This window comes from Trichechus manatus, unplaced genomic scaffold, assembly GCF_000243295.1.
Source record: "Trichechus manatus latirostris isolate Lorelei unplaced genomic scaffold, TriManLat1.0 scaffold00024, whole genome shotgun sequence".
NCBI classification, from domain to species: Eukaryota; Metazoa; Chordata; class Mammalia; order Sirenia; family Trichechidae; genus Trichechus; species Trichechus manatus.
Window position 1 is genome coordinate 21,687,358 of NW_004443960.1, and position 14,318 is coordinate 21,701,675.

The following is a 14,318-nucleotide window of genomic DNA, read 5'->3' on the forward strand; positions in this document are numbered from 1 at the left end:
GGGGTCTCCCAGTCTTGCGCTGCGGAACGTCTGTGCATTCACTCCTGGGGAGAGCTTCGGGCTCGAGGATGCGGTGGGGGCGGGCACCGAAGTAGGAGGCGGGACGGTTGTCCCGACCTAGAGTGAGACTGCAGCCCGAGGGAGGGGGTGTGGCCGGTGGGCCACCGGCCGCGCCCAGCCATTCACCTCTTGGACCTCGGGTTCTCCGGGCTGAAACAGCCTGTTGTTCGCACCCGCCGCTCTGACCCTGTCACCCTGGGCATTGTTTTCTCTTCGCCCCCATCGCGGATGGGAGGCCAGGCACGCCTGGGTTCAAGAGCCTGGCTTCCCGCCAGGCCAGTGGCCTTCGGCCCTGGGGCCACTGGGGTGGCTCCGCCTCCAAGGCGGGAGGAGAGAACTTCTGGGTCTGGGTCCTGCCTGGCTGTCTTGCCCTCTCGGCTCCAGCTCTGCCATGGGCTCCTGCAGCTCCCACGCAGCGAGCATTCCCGACTGGGATGACATCCGCCGGGAGACCGGCTGTGAGTGGCGCGCCGGATGCAGGCGTCCCGGCTCTGCTGGCTGGGCAGGAAGATCGAGGGCAAACCCAGACGTCCGGGGCTGGGGACCCGAGGGGGTATAGTGCAAGGACTTCAGTCTAGAAGTCCCCCGCGGAGGGAGTTGGTTTGAGGCATAGAAGGCCGGAGTCCCGGGCCCGGGAGCTGGGAGACCAAGATCCAAGCGTCTAGGATCGCAGGGCTAGTGGTGCGTTCACCTAGACGCGCGAGTGTCCACATTTGACGACGACTGGTGTCACGGGGTTGGGGAGAGGGCTGATTAATCCTGGAACCCAGGTGTTCTCGAGCTCGGGTCGAGGCTAGAGGCAGGGCCCGAAGGCGGATGGAGGGGATTGACTTTGATCTCTTGGTTCCCCTAGAGGGGGGCTCTAGGACCCGGCGAGCCGCCCCAGGTTTCCAGCTCTGACCCTTTACTGGGTCTTGTCACGCCCCCTCTAGCCCTAGCAGCTCCGGTCGCCGGGGTCCGCGGTTGAATGTGCCCTCCGGCAAGCCCTTTCAATGCTCAGCCCACCTCTGCGAGCTGCCGGGAGCGGGTTTCTGGAGCGCTCCCCATGGCGCTCGGATCCCGCAGCGTCCCGAAACTCCTCCGCGGCGTGACCGTTCCGCATTCTCTTGTGCAGTCTCGCAAGCCAGCCTGGTTCGCCTCCACCATCGGTTCCGGGCACTGGACTGCAACAAGAAGGGCTACCTGTGGTGAGCGGGAGCTGACTAGGCTGTGGCGGTGGGGGGCTGACGTTATGACCTCCCACCGGTCTCCCTGACCCCATCCCCCACCTTGACCTACATCTTCCATATTTGCCCTACCCTCTTTGCCCTTTGATTTTACAGCCGCATGGATCTCCAGCAGATTGGGGCTCTGGCTGTGAACCCTCTGGGAGACCGTATTATAGACAGCTTCTTTCCTGATGGGTGAGGCTTCGCTGAGGGTGGGGAGGTGGTGCGGGTGGGATTAGGGATGGATGCAGAAAGAGAGCTAAGGTGACCACTGCCTGGGCTCTATCCTATCCACCAGGAGTCACAGTGTGGATTTCCGAGGCTTTGTCAGGATCCTGGCTCACTTTCGCCCTGTAGAAGATGAAGGCACAGGAATCCGGGACCCCAAGGAACCTGAACCTCTCAACAGCAGAATGAACAAACTTCGCTGTGAGTTTCTGTGTTTCCACCCAAGGGGTAGTCAGAGGTCTAAGTCATTTCCAGCCTGGAGCTTCCACCAGAGACCCACCGTGTACACACTGGTTGCCAACTCATAGTGACCCTGTAGGACAGAGTAGAACTGCCCCATAGGGTTTCCAAAGCTGTAATCTTTAGGGAAGCAGATTGCCACATCTTTCTCCTACAAAGTGATTGGTGGGTTCAAATTGCCAACATTTTGGTTAGCAGCTGAGCGCTTAAGCACTGTGCCACGAGGGCTCCCGTGGTGTACATAAGGGAGTGAATTCACCTGGGTGGGGACTGTGCATCTTGCCTGATCTGAATGTGGCAGCTGGTAGAGACACCAGGTTTACCACACCAGGAACCTCCCATACCTTTTGTGAGCCTATTAATGACCCACTCCTCTGGGTTGCCCTTCTGCTGGAAGAGAAACAGGAAAGACCCACCTTCTTTTCCCCCCTCCACTCTCTTCCCAGTTGCCTTTCAACTCTATGACCTGGATCGAGATGGAAAGATCTCCAGGCATGAGATGCTACAGGTGGGAAGAATGCAAGGGCAAGAGATATGATGTGTGAAGGGTGGGGTGGTTGACTGCAGTGATTATGGGGTGATGAAGTGTGATTAGTGGATAGAGGTTGCAGATAATTGGGGTACTCTTGATGAGACAGATTGACACAGTGGCTGCAACAATGGGCTCAAGTATAGCAATGATTGTGAGGATGGTGCAGGACCAGGCAGTGTTTCGTTCTCTTGTACATAGGGTCGCTATGAGTCAGAATTGACTTGATGGCACCAAACAACAACAACAATGGGGATGAGTAGGGTTAGCGTGTGGGCTAGTTAGAAGATGAGGGGGACACTTGGATATGAGGTTGGGAATAGATCAATTGTTCTCAGCTATGGTTGACTTTGCCCCTAGAGTGACATTTGGCAATATCTGGAGACATTTTTGGTTGTCACAACTTGGGGGTGGTATGTTAGTGGCATGTAGTAGGTAGAGGTCAGGAATGCTGTTAAACATCCTACAATACACAAGATAGCCTCCTACAACACAGAATTATCTGACTGCAAATATCTATAGTGCTAGGGTTAAGAATCTCTGAAATAGATGTTGGGATAAGGTGGAGGATGGAATTGGGCATAGCTGGAGAATGGGGTGGAGAATAGATAGAGGTTAGGGTATAAGGTTGGGGTTGGGTAATGAATTTGGGCATATTGTTGAGGTGAGTGTGGGACACTGAGGAATGGATTGGGGATTGGATGGAGAGTCAGTGGGGGAAATTATTGATGGATATGTTGGAAAATGATTGGGATGGGATCAAAAATGAATGAGAGATGGATTATGAAATTGGCAGTAACTTTTGGAGTGAGGTGGGCAAGGTTTTGGGGATGGTGGGAGTAGCCTTTGTGCCTCCTTTCTATGGCTGCTTCTCCCCTCACCTCCCAGGTTCTCCGGCTGATGGTCGGGGCACAGGTGACAGAAGAGCAGTTGGAGAGCATTGCTGACCGCACAGTGCAGGAGGCTGATGAAGATGGGGATGGTGCTGTGTCCTTCCTGGAGTTTGCCAAGGTCAGACTACCCTTAGGGCCAGGGCAGTTGAGATCAGGAGCCCCTAGGACAGATGGATGTGGGAAATGAAGTTCAAAGGAGGAGGACAGAAATATAGGAGTTCCCAGGGAATGGTGGGGTCTTAGGGATGGGTAGAACCCTGGGAGGAGGTTGGAAGCATAGGGGATTAGGGTGCAAGCCTCTTGACTACCACCCCTCTCTCCCTAGACCTTAGAGAAGATGAACGTTGAGCAAAAGATGAGCATCCGAATCCTGAAGTGACCTCTTTGTGTGTGTGATGAGTTCATGCAGACCAACATCTGCTTGGGATTCATCCTCAGCCCCCTTGGAGGCAGGACCCCAATGAACTGTATTCTTACTTCTAAACTGACCTTCATTTAGGGTCAAGGAGAGGAAGCTGGAAGGGTGTCTACTAAAGTCTAGCCTGTTTGATCTCAGATCTGGGAATCAGCCAGCAATCTTTTGGTTGCAAGTAAATGAAAGCCCAACTCAAAGTGACATAAATAAAAAAGGGATTTTATGGGCTCATATATTGAAAAAGTCTGGACGTATGTCTTCAGGCACAGCTGGATGCAAGGGTTCAAAAGATGTCATCAGAACTCAGTTATTCTCCATCTCTCTACTTGGCTTTCTTCTATGTTGGCTTCACTCTCAGGAGGGCTCTTTCCTTATGGTAAAATAAAGCTGCCAGCAGTTCCAGGCTTCCATCCTGCTAGCCCAGTACCCAGTGGGAAGAGATTTTCTTTTCCAATAATTCCAAGCAAAGACTTAAGTTTAAGTGTCATTGGCCCGATTGGGGTCCTGTCCTTACCTCCTGGGGAATGGAATGCTCTAATTGGCTAGGCCCACGTCACATGCTCACTCCTAGAACCAGGAAGTAAGGTCTGAGGACTCAGGATGGGGGAAGGGGTGCTTGCTTAAAAGCACAGAGTAGAACTGCCCCATAGGGTTTCCAAGGAGCGGCTGGTGGATTAGAACTGCTGACCTTGGTTAGCAGCTGAGCTCTTAACCACTGGGCCCCCAAACCAAAAAAAAAAAAAAACCCAAGCTCGTTGCCGTGGAGTCAATTCTGACTCATAGCGACCCTATAGGACAAAGTAGAACTGCCCCATAGGGTTTCCAAGGGGTGCCTAGTGAATCTGAACTGCCGACCTTTTGGTTAGCAGCCATAGCTCTTAACCACTACATTACCAGGGTTTTCTGACTGAGCCACCAGGGCTCCGTAAAAGCAAAAGAGGTACTCTTATCAGAAGAAGGAAGAATGAGGCTGGTCAAGCAAAACAAGAGATGTCCATTACTGTTTGGTTGTCCAAATGGGAGGACCCTTGCAGTCTAGCCTCTTAAATCAGTGTGTGGGGGTGGGGATGGGGTGTGGGGAGAGGCAATGTAAAAACAATGAACAAGACATACATTCCTGGAGTGTGAAATCTTTCAAAGTTTTGAGGGTAACCTTGTTGCTTCTATGGTTGCCCCGGGTTGACTCTGACTCATTGCAACCTCATTTGTGTCTGAGTAGAACTGTGCTCCACAGGGTTTCCAATGGCTGATTTTTTGGAATTAGATCACCAGGCCTTTCTTCTGAGGTGTCTCTGGGTGGACTAGAACCTCCAACCTTTCTGTTAGAAGCTGTTATGGATTGAATTATGTACCCCCAAAATGTGTGCCAACTTGGCCGGGCCATGATTCCCAGTATTTTGTGATTGTCTACCATTTTGTGATCTGATGTGCTTTTCCTGTGTTGTAAATCCTACTTTTATGATGTTAATGAGGCAAGATTAGAGGCAGTTATGGTTGTATCTTGAGTCAATCTCTTTTGAGATATAAAAGAGAGAATCGAGCACAGAGGAGAGGGACCTCATTACCACTGAGCAAGAAGAACCAGGAGTGGAGCATGTCCTTTGGACTCAGGGTCCCTGTGCTGAGAAGCTTCTAGACCCAGGGGAAGATTGATGACAAGGACATTCCCCCAGTGCCAACAGAGAGTGAAAGCCTTCCCCTGAAGCTAGCACCTTGAATTTGTACTTCTAGCCTCCTCAACTGTGAGAGAATAAACTTCTGTTTGATAAAGCCATCTACTTGTGGTGTTTCTGTTATAGCAGCACTAGGTAACTAAGACGGCAGCCAAATGCTTAACCATTTGTGCCACCTGGGGACTCCTTTCTGATTTTAGCTGGTTGGAAATCATGTAAAGACTATGCACCTTTGGGGCTTGGGAACGTGGAAGTGTCTGAGGGTGGTGTTCAAACCTCATTTTAACATTTGTGTTTTGATTGTACATAGTATGATTCTGACAGATGACTCTCATAGTTGCAGGGGGAGGGCGAAGGGGACATTTAATTCCTTGGGGAATTTTGTCATTTTGTCAGAGGATTGCCACATGAACAACGACTTTCTGATTGAGGAATGTCTTTGGCTCCAGATTAAAGTGTGTGTGTGGCGGTGGCGGGGGAAGGAGAACTCAACTCAGTGAGTGACCATTTTTCCAGGCAGTGTGAGGGAAGATGTGTTTAGAGAGAAACTGTGACTCTCCATAGTGAAGAGAAAGGAGCTCTGGTGGTGCAGTAGTTAAAGCACCTGGTTGCTAACCAAAAGGTCGGTGGTTCAAACCCACCAGCTGCTCCATGGGAGAAAGATATGTAGTCTGCTTTTGTAAACTTTACAGCCTTGGAAACCCTATGGGGCAGTTCTATTCTGTCCTATAGGGTCGCTGTTAGCTGGAAGTGACTCAACTGCGAAGGGTTTTAGAGAAGAGAGATAGAGATAATTTGGTCCAAACCACACAGGAAATAGTCTTTCTCTATAGCTGGTCTTTTTTCTCCATTATAATGTTTCCCAAAATTTCCTGATGGTAAATATCATCGGATTAAAAAATTCAGACCCTTTGGCCTCATTTCAGAGCTCCTGAGTCTCCAGAGAAATCTGTAAGCGATTCTGATGCTGGAGGTCTAAGGACCAAACTTTTAGAAACGCTGACTGTGTTTCTAAAAAAATGCTTCCAGTCCGGCTCCTAGTGACAGCTATCTACATGAGGGTCTTCACCATCTGTGAAGTATGCAGCATGACCTCTGGCCCTTACGAGGCTCTCAAGAAAGGTCTCCTCTTCCGCGCATGCCCATGCCTGCTCTGGGACTTCGGTGTCAGTGCTAGTACTCCTGATCTACTGAGTATGGCCAGAAGGCTTTCGGGATCCCCAAGACTTAACTCGCAGTTCTGGTGGATGGGAGGGTAAAAGCTCCCAGACCCTGGTCCAAGCTCAGGAGGTTGGAGACCTTTGTCATGGGGGTGGAGAGACATCAGCCTGCAGCACAATCTCCCTGACCCTCACGCTACTGATGTCAACTCTGGTAAGAAACAAGCTCTGCTGTTTCAGACGGGAACTTCCATTACAAGGGGGGGTTGGGGGATGGAAGGGTGGAAAGTGAGAGAGGGCTGTGCTGTGAGTAACAGTTGCCAAATTCCAATGATTTGTTGAATGTTTTCAACATTGTTGCTGTACAGTACCTATCACCTCTACCATTATTTACCTATTATTTGTCTTTAGATGGATTCATTTAAAATTATAGATTTGAGTTTATAAAGGAAATTGGACATGACTCCTGTCAGTTAAAAGCCACAGGTCAATTGCCATAAATAAAATGGCAATGAAATTCAGTACATAGAAAGAAACAAACAAAAATGTCAAAAAGGAAGATTAGCAAGTGTTACAGAGATGTAAAGGACATACCTGCCCGGAACAGACTTTTCTTTGGTCATCTGAAGGATGGAAAAAGAATTGAAAAGGGAACAACCTTTTCATTGTGTGATTCAATGTTATTAAAAGCTGCGTGTTACTACCAAAAATCATCTTGTGTACACGAGTGGTATGTTTCCCACACTTTGGGAACCACTGGCTCAGAGGAACTATGAGAAAATGATCCTGGGTTGAGCCTGCGTCCTGCAGGACCCATGCTGCAGGCAGCCATCCGTGGGTTGGGCATCCTCATCCTCAGACTGGACATTGGTCAGCTTGTGTTTGGTAGAGGTTGGCCATCAAAATAGAGTCCAGTCACCAGATTAGGCCCAGAGACAAGCAGCAGGGCATTATGACAGGTGCTTTATAGAGTTGGAAATGTTAAAAAGCAACAGCTGTCTGCTAACATTTGTGTCCAGAATCTGGTAAGACTTGTAAGCTTGGAGATAGGGCCTGTGAACCTGCCCACTTGTTGGACTAAGATAACAGAGTTAGAGAGGAGCTGGAGGCAGCTCTAGTCCTGGTGCTTGGAATCCTCATTTGAGGGATGCTGGGTGGTGCAAGGAGTCCCTGGGTGGTGTAAACAGTTAACACACTCGGTTGCTAACTGAGAAGTTGGAGGTTCAAGTTCACCCAGAGGTGACTCAAAAGAAAGGCCTGGTGATCTACTTCCAAAACACCAGCCACTGAAACCCTATGGAGCACAGTTCTACTCTGACCCACATGGGGTCACCACGAGTTGGAATTGACTTGACGGCAACTGGTTTTGGTTCCCAGAAAGTTGTGGGATGGGCACCAGCGCTGTCCCAGCTCATTCCACCAGGGCTGCTGGGAGGGACCTTGGCTAACCTTGAATTTTCTGGAAGAACCCATCTACATGTCCTACAGAGGAGATGGGAGTTCCAGAGGAAGCCCATTTCCTTGCTAAGGAGACTGAACCCAAGATAGTATTTCTAGGGAGCCATGGGAATAGAAGCAAGTAGATGAAGCTAAATAGTGACATAGACCTACTTAAGGCTATCATTGCCTCTTCCTAACTGATCAGGAAAATGGTTAAGAATTCTGAGCTTGACTTTCTAATAGAAGGAAACTGCAGGTTGTCCTCAGCCCAACCCAGCCAACACCAATAAAACTCTCTTGATAGTATAAGGGGCAATCTACAGACTTGATTCCTGTTATTGACCAACCCTGAGAATCAGTGTGGTTTAGCAAAAATAACTTGAGTATCAGAGTCCTCTTAGACCTGGGCTTGAATCTGGGCCCTTTTACTTACCTGCTGTATAACCTTGGGTAAATAACTTCACCCTTCAATGCCTCAGCTTCATTATCTGTGAAAGAAACAGATAATAGCATCTACTTTGCAGTATCTTGTCCATTTCCCTACCCTTCTAATCCCCCTACAGCCCTACTTCACTTCAGCTGAGACTCCTTGGCCCCTATCTGTAAGCTTGGGCTGTGGGCCTGTATCAGTCAGGATTCTTTCATTTGCCAACTGGTTTATGAAAGAACAGGAATTTATTGGTTCATATAACTGAAAAAAAGTCCAAAGGTAGACTAGGGAAAGGAGAGTCCAAAGGTTCAATTGATGTCCTCAGAAATGAGTCTCTTCATCTCTCAACTCTGCTTTCCTCTTTGTTGGTTTTATTCACAGGAAGCAATCCTAATGAACAAAGAACTCTTTTCCAACAGTTCGTGAAAATTCCCAGAACAACCTCATTGGCCTATCCCTGTAGACAGGTGAACATAACACTCTTATCAGCCAGGCCTGAGTCACATGCTCATCCCAGGCACTGGAGACGGCAGTCAATCCCATGTGAATGAAATGAAGTGTGTGTGTGTGAGTGTGTGCATATGTGTGTGTGTGTGTGTGTGTGTGTGTGTGTGTGTTTTGATTCCCTAAAAGAAAATCAGAATGCAGTTACCAGAAGAAGAGGGCTGGATGTTGGGTAGGCAAAATCAACAGTTAACTATATACTAGTTAATTTGCTTTTAGCTACAAATAACAGACTTCCCAGCTAGCAATGGCTTAATCAGCAACCCTGGTGGTGCAACAGTTAAGGGCTCGGCTGCTAACGGAAAGGTTGGTGGTTCAAACCCACCATTGGTTCCGTGGGAGAAAAGACCTGGTAATCTGCTCCCATAAAGATTACAGCCAAGACAACCCAATGGGGCAGTTCTACTCTGTCATATGGGGTCACTATGAGTTGGAATTGAGTCAACGGCATCTAAGAACAACAAAAACAGTGGCTTAAACAATAAAGACATTTAATTATCTCATATGATAAGATGCTTCTGGTGGTAGGCAGTTCTAGAGTTGCTGAGTGCCTCAACAATACTATTAAGATCCAAGCTCTTTTATCCTTCTATTCCACCATCTTCAGTATATTGGCTTTTCAGTTTCAGGTTTGTTGACTCCTGGTTATAAGATGGCTGCCATAGCTCCAGCCATTACGTCCTTGCAGGAACAGTGTCTCTGCTTTACATGTCTTCATGTTGTAAGACTCAGGCTGAAGGAGCAGCTCCCATCAGGAACATGGAAGAGGGAAAGAGTGAAAGAGCTGCAGGAACAATGGTTCTTTAAGCTTCTGCTCTGACCTGGTATATTCCTTGTCTACTCAGACACCACTGGCCAAAGCAACCCACATGTCTACACCTGATGTCAATGGGGCAGGAAAGTATATTCTTCCCACAAGCAGTCATTGCATATCATGTGATGTTTTGGTTATCTACTGCTGGGTAGCAAATCCCTAAAACTTAGCAGCTTAAAACAACAACCATTTTGATATAGCTGATGATTTTGTGGATCAGGAATTTGGGCAGTTACCAGTTACCAGTTGCCATAGAGTCAATTCTGACTCATGGTGACCCCAAGTGTGCAGAGCAGAACTGTGTTCCATAGAGTTTTCAATGGCTGATTTTTCAGAAGTGGATTGCTAGGTCTTCCTTCCAAGGTGGCTCTGGGTGGACTCAAACCTCCTACCTTTTGGTTAGCAGCCAAGCACTTAACTGTTTGCGCTACCCAGGGTCGCCCGGGCAGGGCTTAGCTGGCCAATTCTTCTGCTCCATGTGATATTGACTGGGATCACTCTGTGCTATTCAGCTGGCAGATGGGCTGGTCTGGAAGGTCCAACTTGACTTTATTCACAGGTCCAGCAGGTTGGCAGGGATAACTTGAAGGCATGGGTCTCCAGCACGGCAATCTGAGGATTGTGGACTTCTCAGCTCAGGGCTCCCAGAAAGAGTGTCCCAAGAGACAGGAAGTGGAAGCTGCCAGTTTCTTAAAACTTAGGCTGGAAACTGAACAGTCAGTTGTGCCATAATGTATCAGGCAGAGCAGTTGTAGAGCCTGTGAGAGAAGGGAATACAGACTTCACTTCTGAACGGGAGGAGTGTTAAAGGCATTATAGCCATCTTTAATCTGCCACAGATGGCTACAGATGGGGAGGTGTAATCTTTTTACAGGAAAGGGAAGTACACACTTAAAAAAATGAATTACAGGATGGGGCTTGCCTTGCCAGTTAACATTTATCGTGAAACCAAAATAGCGAGAACAGTTGGGATACTTTACAGACAGGTCAGTGGGACAAACAAGAAAGCACAGAAACATTTTATACATATAATATACAATATATTATATACTAGATCCCCAAATCATATCATAAGTGACTAAGAAATGGTTTAGAAGAAAAGTATGCATGAATATTAACATAACTTGAGGAGCAGACGACTTTTCTAAGAATAATCATCAAGAAAAATATTAATGGTGCTAACTATATAAAAATGAAAAATTTCTGTACATCCAAAGCAACATAAAAAAATTAAAGGGAAAAAAAAAAATTTAAGGGCAAAGGACAAACTGGAGAACTATTTGCATTACGCTTGTGAGTGCTCTTTCAAATCAGTTAGAAAAAGGTAAACATGATATAGGCAGGGATATGAACAGGAAATTATGAAAGAAATATATATGTCCAAAAGCATATAAAAACATTCAACCTCAATGTTGATTAAATTCTAATTAAAACCATTGATTATCCTGAGGATCAATCTGGTTTTATATGACAAAAACCTTAAAAATGTGCATACTCTTTGACCCAACACTCTAATTTTTAGGAATTTAAATTTAAATAATTAAGGGAATCCCTGGGTAGTGCAAAAGGTTACCACGCTCAGCTGATAACCAAAAGGTTGGCGGTTCGAGTCCACCCAGAGTGTCTCAGAAGAATTTTCTACCTCTGAAAATTCAACCACTGAAAACCCCTGTGGAGCTCAGTTCTACTCTGACACACGTGGGGTCATCACGAGCTGGTTTGGCTCAATAATTAAGGATATGTAAAGAGACTTACCTACCAGGTTGTTCACTTAAGTTGTTTATAACAAAGTGAAAAACTGGAATCAACCAGCTGTAGCATTATGGGTGGGGCAGCCCTGGAGGGAGCTGCCCTGCCAGGATTTCCCTTCAAAGTCAAATTAGCCTTTCGGCAGGCAGCACGGAGTGCAAGTAGCTGACAGATTTTTGCTGTTAACCCTTTCAGAATGTGCCTCAGCTTTCAAGCCAAGGCCATGGTCTTCTCAGGTAGCCCTAACAAATGACAGAGCCTGGCGTGGGTTGATCAGGGTCTGGCCGTTTTTGCTCGTAGCGAGACTCCTTTAGCGGGAAATCTTTGCTCCGGAGCTCCCCATTGGTAGTTCGGCAAGGTCTGCATGGCCCATCTGCATTGCAGTCTTAGGTTATCCCTGAACAATCCTCCTCCCTCACCATTTGATCTTTTATGGGTGTTACTCCCAGTACACCTCTTGCACTCCTCATTCTGTCTTAGGATCTGCTTCCCAGAGAACCCAAGTGTGATGGATTGAACTGTGTTTCCCCAAAATATGTGCTGTAAATCCTAACACCTATACCTATGGTGGAAACCCTAGTGGTGTAGCGGTTAAGAGTTCGGCTGCTAACCAAAAGGTCGGCAGTTCAAATCTACCAGGTGCTCCTTGGAAACCCTGTAGGGCAGTTCTACTCTGTCCTATGGGGTCACTATGAGTTGGAATCAACTTGAAGGTAATGGCTTTGGTTTTTTTTTTTTTGGTATCCCTATGACTATAATCCCATTTGGGAATGGGTTTTCTTTGTTATGTTAAGAGGCCGTATCAGTGTAGGGTATGTTTGAAGTCAAGCACATTTAAGATATAAAAAGAGCAGATTAGGCATAGAGAAGCAAGGAGAGATTGGGGGAGATCGTTGTCAAACCACGTGAAGATCATTAGGGAATAAGAGGTCCAAGAAGCAAGGACTTTGCCCCAGAGCTAACAGAGAGAAAAAGCCCTTCCCTAGACCTGGTGCCCTGAATTTGGACTTCTAGACTCCTAAACCGTGAGAAAATAAGTTACTGTTTATTAAAGCCACCCACTTGTGGTATTTCTGTTATAGCAGCACTAGATAACTAAGACGCTAAATCACACAATGGGTTAGAGTTCAGCTAGAGTGTGATCAGAGAAGCAGAACCACTATGAGTAGTAGGGAATAAGGGACTTACTATAGGATCAGACCTCATGGAATTGTGGGAGCAGGTTAACCAGTCTATGTAAGGCCGTGGCTCTTCCAAATTGGGTGTTGGGCGGTGCCTTAGGCTGGATTCTCTAGAGAAGCAAAACCAATAAAGCGTATAAATATACACAGAGAGAGATTTGTATCAAGGAAACAGCTCACATAATTGTAGAGGCTGGAACATCCCAAGTCTGTGGATCAGGATAGAGGCTTCTCTGAATTCATATAGCCACAGGGGCTGTCAAACCCAAGACTGGCAGGTCAGAGAGCAGGGATCCTGCTTACAGGCTGTGAAGATCGACAAATCCCAAGATTGGCAGATAAGCTGATAACTCAAGTCCCAGGAACTAGAGGTCAGACAAACAAGAGGCAGCGGCAGGATCCAGAGCAAGCAAAAAGCTAGAATGTCTGCTTACATTTAGATGCAGGCCACATCCCCAAGGAAACTCCCTTTCAACTGATTGGCTACTCACAGCAAATCTAATCATGAGAGTGATCACATATAAACACTGAGAATCATGGCCCAGCCAAACTGACACACAATCTTAACCATCACAGTTCATCCCTTGTCAACTTGACACATACACACATCTCCTTAAACCATACATAATCTCTGAACAAAGACAATTATAAAGTCATACTTGCACCTAACATGATACAACTAACACACGTACAACCAAAAACACACTAGCCCCGTTTACATCTTATATTTTAAAACTGAAGAAAACAAAAATATCTGATGCACACATACAAAGCAGGAGTACTCATAACAATTACAGTCTTCATTTCTGCAATTGGTCATGTGGTCGTAACTGGTATTTAGAACTACCTTCTTCCACCACCCATTCTGTATTCCCTTTGCCCTCAGCAAGCACCTCAGCTGGTAGTGGTTCTTTGCCTGGTGGGGTGACCCAAACCTTCATTCCTGAAGAATCTGGGACATTAGTAGTCATGCTGGAATTGGGTTGCTGTAGTGTTCTATTGACTTTAATCACAGGGCATGGTAGTACTAAGAGGTGCCCTAAGGGATCTCCTGCGTTCCAGACACACTTTTCTTTACCTACATTATGTAATATCAATCCAGTTTCCTCTTGGTAATCAGGATCAATCACACCAGCCAGTATAGTAACTCCTTTCTTTGCTTGTTGATCCAGAGGCATAAAGAGGCCAAAGTGGTCAGGTGGCATTCTTAGCTTCCAGTTCAATGGACTCAGTGATGTGTCCCTAGGTGGGAGCATTCCTCCCTTTGGAACTAAGACCTCTAGACCTGCAGAGCATAAGGTCACAGGGACAGGAAGCAAAAATCTTGTGAGTGGCTCACTAGGGGTAATAGTGAGTTGTGCCACTCCCATTTCCACCCCTTGATTCCTGGACCCATGAATCCTGGCTATGGGAGAAACAGCACCATATATTGGATGCTGGTTTAGAGCATATACAGCATCCTGGAGAACATTGCCCCAACCCTGCAAGGTATTGCCACCTAGATGGCACTGTAATTGTGTCTTAAGAAGGCTATTTCATCATTCTATCAAGCCAGCTGCTTCAGGATAATGGGGAACATGGTAAGACCAGTGAATTCCATGAGCATGGGCCCACTGCCACACTTCATTTCCTGTGAAGTGAGTCCTTTGATCCGATGCAATGCTGTGTGGGATACCATGATGGTGGATAAAGTATTCTGTAAGTCCACAGATGGCAATTTTGGCAGAAGCGTTGCGTGCAGGGAAGGCAAATCCAGATCCAGAGTAAGTGTCTATTCCAGTAAGGACAAAATGC

At 47.1% G+C, this 14,318-nt stretch overlaps 1 protein-coding gene across 1 annotated transcript; it reads left to right on the plus strand.

Moving 5' to 3' along the window:
- Nucleotides 1-202: 202 nt before the first annotated feature.
- CHP2 (calcineurin like EF-hand protein 2) lies at nt 203-3,537 on the plus strand. Its single transcript, XM_004373340.1, has 7 exons — nt 203-518; nt 1,175-1,247; nt 1,383-1,463; nt 1,567-1,697; nt 2,183-2,244; nt 3,154-3,276; nt 3,484-3,537. Exons 1-7 carry the CDS (start codon nt 452-454, stop codon nt 3,535-3,537), a joined length of 591 nt encoding a protein of 196 aa, XP_004373397.1. The 5' UTR covers nt 203-451.
- The last annotated feature ends 10,781 nt before the right edge of the window (nt 3,538-14,318 follow it).